General features: G+C 40.7%; 1 protein-coding gene across 1 annotated transcript; it reads right to left on the bottom strand.

The window, feature by feature from the left end:
- Positions 1–1,125: 1,125 nt before the first annotated feature.
- LOC122327228 (trace amine-associated receptor 13c-like) lies at positions 1,126–2,202 on the bottom strand. Its single transcript, XM_043222436.1, has one exon. The coding sequence runs from the start codon at positions 2,200–2,202 to the stop codon at positions 1,126–1,128; it is 1,077 nt and encodes a 358-aa protein (XP_043078371.1).
- Between the last annotated feature and the right edge of the window lie 6,005 nt (positions 2,203–8,207).

The following is an 8,207-nucleotide window of genomic DNA, read 5'->3' as shown; positions in this document are numbered from 1 at the left end:
TGTACAGTAGTGTGTTAGCTGATGATAACTTTGATAAAGCAGAACTCTCTCAAACCTTCAGTACTCATTCATCCCTATAGAAGAGCTTTACTAGCACTGAACATCAACCAGACACTGTACTCCTTCTCTAAGAACACCAGAACATTTTGGATACCTTTGGATCTGAAATGACTGACTTGGTCTCTTGATTCCAAGAAGTCTCTGTTTCGTAACTATGGGCCATGGAAGAGGTTAAATTAGTTTATTTTGCTTCGACTAGGTAATTCTAGATGTGACAATAAGCATACATGTCACTTTGTTACTTTGTAACAGGCCTATATCTCCAACCCTAACATGTCAGAAAGAGTAATTGCTGCATTTGTTAAGTTTTAGAGGGAGTGTACTCATTTATGCTGTGCACTGTATTTAGTTTTGTTGGGTGTGGTCATAGAATGAGTAAATCGTGATGGTCACAATAGTAACATTCAAATGTTAAAAAAGGTACAATAATGATATTAATTTTTATAATACTTGTAGTATTAATGTAAAATGTTTCTGTTATATTTTACTGAAAAAAGGTAAAAATTCTGAAAAGCAGTGATGGTTGAGTTATTAATTTTATTAATAATCTCAGCATTTCTATCAATGTTGCATAAGTTTTTTTTAAGCATTATAGTAACATTAGAACATGATCAAACAGTTAAAAAAGACTGTATCTAACAATTTATCATTTTTATGACTGCAGAAAAATTATATCTCAGTACACACTTTATCCCACCAGTCAGTCACAATTGGGACTGAACATAAAACAAAATTTTTACTTTCTAAAACAATAAAAAAAAAAAAAAAAATATATATATATATATATATATATATATATATATATATATATATATATATATATATATATATATATATATATATATATATATGTACAAACAGAGCATGGAAGCAGAGGCATTCACAAATAAAAATGTGAGTTAGATGATACATGATCATATATTAGCAATAGTTAGACACTATGTTTAAACATTAAAAACATAGCTGTTACATGACTTGTCAACTAATGTTATCAAAGGATTTTCTCAACAAGAATGCATTTGGATATAAATCTTATTTACATTTGTTATTGCAGGATTTGTTTGATCATTTCTCTTCTGGGAACAGATTGAAGTACTGTGATGAAGGTTCAAATATTTTCAGTGTCAAAATGTATTTTGCTGATAGCCTAAACCATCGATAAAACATTGCATAGATAAGTGGATTCATGCAGGAATTCAAGCATAAAATCCAATACATTACGTTAATTATAAGAGCATCATTTTCATCATGCCCAAGGGAAAGAGTAACTAAATAGTATGGCATCCAGCAAAGAAGATAAACCAGGACTACAATCCCTAAGGTTCTTGCAGCCTTCTTTTCTGATTTAGCCTTTTTGTCTGTAACCGAGTTTAAATGCTTAGCTTGATAATTTGCTACAAAACAGATTTTCACATATAAAGAAACAATTACTGAACAAGGTGCCACTAAACAAACAAAGGAATCTAATATTAGATATTCCAACTTGACAGAAAGTACACATTCTCCAATACATGAGTGGGTTCTTTCTGGATTGATTAAAAACTCATACAATAGATAAAATGAATAAAAGAAAGAGAATAACCAGTTTACTACAATGGAAATAACAACTCTATTAGTATTGACCTTCAGTGGATATCGCAAAGGGTCATTCACAGCAATGTATCGATCCACGGATATTATAACCAAATTTCCAAGAGATGCTGTAACAACCACATAGAGAATAAGAGGAAATATTGAACAGAATATTTCTCCAAAGTACCAGCATGGCTCAATGAGTTTCATTCCCTGCACTGGCATGAGAATCAGTCCTGCGATCAGATCAGCCACGGCCAGAGAGAGGATCAGCACATTGGTCGGAGTGTGGAGCTGCTTGAAGTGTGAGATGGAGACAATCACCAACAAGTTCAGAAACACAGTGAACACTGATATTACAGAAATGAAAATGTACACAACAATGTACTTCGCTTCTGGTCTGATACTTTTGGTACAAGACAAATTGTTGCCTGGAAAGCAGTATCGGACTGTTTGATTGTCCACATTTGTCACTTCCCAATCAGACACTTCCATGATGGATGGATATTGAAGAGTAGACTCTGTGTGAAGATGCTTGTCAGTTAGGTCCCTGATCCTTGTCACTGACATGACCTAGCTTTATACGAATGAAAAGCACAGCGACCAGCCCATTTAATACAAGGTTTCATTATTCAACTCTCAAACCCACCCACTGAATATTCATAGACCTGCTTAATTTGATCTGTACTGAATAGTGGATTAGTGAATCCATTAATGCCTATTTACTTTTATATTTTTCCAATGATTACCTCATACTGTACAGACATTGCCAGCTGGTGTTAGAAGTGAGAACAGCGCCAGCGTGCTAAAGACATCCCCTCATCACTGGTAGTTTTTATAGGACATTTGTTGGCTGCCTGGTCAAACAAAATTCTGGCCTTGGACTTCAAAGTGTTGAAGCCCTCAAGATTTGGCATTGCATGATCTGTTGTGCACTTTGCCACTTTCCAAAAAAACTGGCCTTCCCTAGGTACTCTTTTTGTACAACAAGACTCCTCATCAGGCAACAGGGGAATTTCCATGTTATTTAATGTTAGGACTGGAACCTAGGATTTCTGTAGATTTTCGGCAGTGTTCAAAAGCCATTGGCTGGCAAGTTAGCGTTTGAGCGTGCCATGAGGCACGACTTGCAAGTAAGAGAAGCACCACTGAAGGAAGGTCAGTGCTGCAATTATAGCATGAGGTTATAGGTTATCTAGGGAAGGTGGGGCAATATACCATTGTTTCCACTACAGATCTAGGTAAAGCATCTGTACCAATCTCTGCTAAAGGCTCAGAACTGTCAGGATCTACCTCCTGGGTTGCACAACTCTGGAAGTGGAGTATGATGAGGAGGATTCATAACCAATAACATGTGATGAGGTGCCAAGCACTGGGATCGAACACGGGTCTCTCGGTTGAGGGAATGAGGTTTTGCAGACATGTATTTTAGTTGGACCCAAGAGCAGAGGAGTAACATTCAAAAGGCTTGGATTGCTGAACAAAAAAGGTGTTTACTGGGTATTTTACAAAGTACAACAAAACTCAGAAGCCGAGCTTCCACAAAAGATACAGAAAACAAAAAGGCAGCAGAATACTTGCTCTTTGATTTCATGGTATTACTGTATGTATTTAAGTCTCTTGTAGTACCACTAGGAACAGCTTGAGGGTGCTATTGCTTGGAGGTAAAAAGACTTATAAGCCCATTTACCATAGAGTTAATCAGTTTGTTTGGTAGAGGGAAACCATTTGGTTTACCTTGTGCTAACGGTGCTCTTTGAAAGTCCTTTGAGAACTCTTTGAGTTCGTGCTCAGTTATGAGTTGATTTATTATATTTATAGTTCATTCGTGGGTTTTGCACTTGTATAGTTACATTTGTGGGAAGAATAAATATGAAATGAAAGATTATTTGTATTGTGAAGGGTATTTTTTATCAGTACATGTAAATTATCTGTTTATTTAACAGCTTTAAGAAATGAGGTGTTACAATACAAATATACAAAATAGACAATGTACAAAATAGCAAAAACAAAAATTATAATATAGACAATTATGTATGTACAGGTATGTGCATGTGATGGTGCTCAGAGCTCTGTAGCATCAACGCACATTCTCATTTTGCTGAGTTAGATGTGTTCCTAGGTCAACATAGGGCTGGGCGATATGGCCAAATAGTCTTGAGATATATATAATTTATCCTTAACAACTATAATTGTAAACATTTCTTTAAATGAGCAGTTGGTGCAGCACATATTCAGGTTTTTTACTTCAGAGCCAAGCATGACAAGGTTCTGCACCCTCTCATATTTCAAAGAAAGAGTGACTGGTAATCTGGTATCTTCAGCGGTGGTCGTTCCAGTGTTAAATGGATTGCCACAATAGGACTGGTCTAACAGTGATGGTAAGGAATTCTCCTCCAAGGCCCCTCTGTCCACTGGCACTGCAGCCAGTGGAGCTGCCAAGGGAACAGCCTGGACCATCACGTGGGTACAAGTTATATTCTTTGGAGCTCCCCCAATGATTGGATCAGGCTTGAGTGGAAACCTCCACCATGTTCTGAGCCCTTGAGGTTAGATGATTGGTACTTAGGCTAGTGCTGGTTCTCAGTTGTTGCAGGTTCATCAGGCTAAGGCATTGAAGGACTTGCATATGACCCGGAATTTCTGAAAGAACTCCGCACTGCGATGGACCTCGCACTACGAGCAACGAAGGTTACAGTGCAGTCTCATGTGATGTCCACAGTAAGCACAGATGCAAGCAGCCCTGAGACAGGCAACCCAGAGATGGAGGGAGCTGCTCTTTGGGAGATGGTGACTGAACCACTCCCTCCCTCTTCTAGTGAAGGACTCAATAGAGCAGGTCCCTCCAGCCGATATGTTCTACAGTCCCTACTTCATAGTGCCCAAGAAAGGTAGTGGCTTACGGCCGATCCTGGACCTGCGAGTTTTGAACCAAGCACTTTTCAGACTATCATTCAACGGTACCAATCTGTTTAGAGATCAGGTGGTGAACCTTCAAGCACTGCCCCTGGAGGAGGCAGACCAAGCCCTAGCTTTGCTCTGTCCTGTCTGAGCACTACAATGCTACGTTGACTGGACACAAAGTTTCAGGACCTCAGACCAGCTCTTTGTCTTTCATGGAGGCCAGCAGAAGGGGAATGCAGAAGCAGAAGACGGCCTACTGGATAATGCATGTTAACTGCACCAGAGTGTCTATACAGTAGACCCTGTTGAGCTCCTCCATCCCCTCTGCAGCCAGATGCAGCAGAGCATCCAGGGCCTCACTCGATGAATCCTTGAGAACAAATAGAGGACTGGAAGCCATGTCAAGTACCCATGAGGAATTGTGTGTCTAAAAAAACCCAGGCTCAGTTGGGGGCCAGTTCTCCTCTGGGAGGATGACCAGCACTTCATTTCCAGTTAAATTTTAAAAGCAGCTATGGCAGATTCTGTACAAGACTTCAAGTCAAGTCAAGTCAAGTGGCTTTTTATTGTCATTTCAACTACATATAGCTGTGCAGTACATAGTAAAGTCACACTTACAACAAAATACACAATACAAAAGAACTCACATATTGAGCTAAGACAGTGTCTTAGCCACATAAAATGTAAAGTGTGCAGACTAGTGCAAACAGCAGGGGAGTAGAGTGCAAACCCAGTGTGCAAACTAGTGCAAACAGTGCAAATACATAATCAGTGCAAGGCAAAGACATAATTAGTGCAAGAACACAAAATACAAACAACAATAAATATGATGTGCAAGAATGCTTATGGAACAGCAAGTCCATTCAGGTGTGGTTATTCAGGAGTCTGATGGCTTGTGGAAAAAACTGTTAAGCAATCTGGTTGTGAGGGCCCGAATGCTCCGGTACTCTTTCCAGATGGCAGGAGGGTGAATAATGTGTGTGAAGGATGTGTGGGTCCTGTGCTATATTGTGTGCTTTATGGATGCAGCGTGTGGTGTAAATGTCCTGATAGAGGGCAGAGAGATGCCAGTGATCTTTTCAGCTGTCCTCACTATCTTTTGGAGGGTCTTGCGATCCGATACGGTGCAATTCCCAAATCAGGCAGTGATGCAGCTGCACAGGACGCTCTCAATGGTCTCCCTATAAAACATAATCAGGATGGGTGGAGGGAGAGGAGCTCTCCTCAGCCTCCTCAAGAAATAGAGGCGCTGCTGGGCTTTCTTGGTGATGGAGCTGGTGTTGAGTGACCAGGTGAAGTTATCCGCCAGATGAACACCAAGGAATTTGGTGCTCTTGAAGGTCTCCACATTGGACCCGTCGATGGACAGCGAAGAATGGTCACTCTTTGCTCGCTCAAAGTTAACAATCATCTCCTTTGTCTTGTCGACATTCAGAGATAGATTGTTGGCTCTACACCAAGTTGTGAGCTGCTGCACCTCATCTCTGTATGCTGACTTGTCGTTCTTGCTGATGAGACCCACCACGGTCGTTTCATCAGTGAACTTGATTATATGATTGGAGCTGTGCATCGCTGCACAGTCGTGAGTCAGAAAAGTGAACAGCAGTGAATTGAGCACACAGCCCTGAGGAGCTCCAGTGTTCAGTGTGGTGGTACTAGAGATGCTGTTCCCGATCCGGACTGACTGAGGTCTGTCAGAAAGTCCAGGATCCAGTTGCAGAGAGCGTTGTTCAGGCCCAGCAGGCTTAGCTTCTCTATAAGTTGCTGAGGGATGATGGTGTTGAATCATGGTGTTGATGGTGTTGAAACATGCTAGGTTGAAGTTTATATGTTTCAAGGGGGAGGAGTACATAGAGGTGGAAACCAGTAAAACAAAAGTATGCAATTGCAGAACAGGAACTTAGCCCAGAACAGGAACTTTCCCGATCCTTGATCTATTTAGCATCCAAGTGTCATTTAAATGCATAGGTGTTATAGAGCCTGAAACAAAAGGCACAGTTGTACCTCAGGATTAGCGTTCACACTTGACTTGGGACACCTATCAGATGTTCAAGAACTGAAAGACAAAAGATAACTGTCTCAGGGCTTGGGCTTCCTGCACTTATATGGTAAATTACAATATACATTCAGCTTGTAAGCTGTGTTTAACCTTTTATAAATTTGTAATACAACAATCCCCCATTTGAGAGTTTTAATGACTCTCACATAACACAAATTTAATCCTCCTAAAATCTATTATATAGCCTATGTTTAATAACATAAGCTCCATCTTGCAGTCATGCAACTTGAAAAGTTACAGGCACATATATCTTATTCTGTGTTTTTGCCTAGATTTACTTAGGTTGTAATAGTTCTTTTCAGAACCATAACTCTTGACAAATATGACATGGATGGTAATATGTCGTACAAAACTACATGATGACACAATCATGTAGCATAAGAGTGGAAGTCCTGAAGTCCATGGAGTCTGAATAACTGTGACGTCTGTTTCCTGTAGTCCATTTTCCCTGTAGAGTCATTCAGATGACTCTTTGTCCTCATGAAGCTTGTTCATGGATGTCTGAGGTGAAATCAGGGTACTGCATATGAGATGATATGTACCTGAAACACAAGAAAACAAAGAAGCAGCAGACCAGCAGTATTCATGCATAGACATTTTTAGACTTCTGGTGATCGTATAGTGGTTTAAATTTTGATGATCATATAGTGGTTTTGTTGACCTGGTCTTAAGTCTTTTGACACCTATGGACCAGTGAGGTAAGGATGGACTAGTGGATGGGAAAAACCTATGAGGAAAATCTTCACTGCAGGGGTTGGCCCCCGAGGCCTGTTGCGTTCGGTTCTTCCCTGGGCTCCTCACTGGTCTGTGTCCTATTCTGTCCCTGTAGGTGATTTGTAAACCATTATTGTAAAAACATCTTCATCCTCCAATGAAACATCAGTCATAGCAAACATCATAACATAGAGGATAGGTGTAATTTGGAGTGTGCTGTAGCATAACTTTGAAGGCTGTGAGTGTACTTAACTAGCATTCTCTCAATGGAAGGAAAAACCTTAAATTAAGTACTCACAGCCCTAACAGCTAACACCTGAGCAAACTGCTCCAACAGTTGGTTAAATTGGGGAGGGGCTGCTTCAGAGTAGCTAGCAGACTGAGTAGGAGCTGGGTAAAGCTGTTAATTTCTCTTAAAGTCTTGCTTTTCCTGCACTCTTTCATCCAGTGTCCAGATTTCCCACAGTAATGGCAATTGCCCTCCCTTTATGCCTTAACATCAGAGTCTCTTTCCCATGTAGCTAGTGTGTTTAGGTTAGTTTTTGTTAGACAAAATTAGATCTAGAAAAGGCATGGCTTTTCTGTCCTCTGTTAAAAGACGCAGCAATCCCTATACTCACGCTGTGTAGCTCGGTGAAGTCGAATGTGGTCCATCTTATTGTTAAGTGAACAGACGTTAGACAGAAAGATGGAGGGAAGTGCCGGCCGACTAGGGTTAGCGGTTAGCCTAGCACGGACACCCGCCCGTTTACCGCGCTTCCATTTCCTCGAACACTGCTTGCGGCATCCTCTTCCCCGGCCTTCGGCATCAGGAGAAACCCAGGACTGAGGGCCTGGTCCACACAGCAAGCCGAGGTCACGGAGTCCGAGTGCAACTTCGTCACTCGTTTAGTTAGTG

This window comes from Puntigrus tetrazona, chromosome 22 (genome assembly GCF_018831695.1).
Source record: "Puntigrus tetrazona isolate hp1 chromosome 22, ASM1883169v1, whole genome shotgun sequence".
Taxonomy (NCBI): domain Eukaryota; kingdom Metazoa; phylum Chordata; class Actinopteri; order Cypriniformes; family Cyprinidae; genus Puntigrus; species Puntigrus tetrazona.
This window is presented reverse-complemented; position numbering and strand designations above follow the sequence as displayed.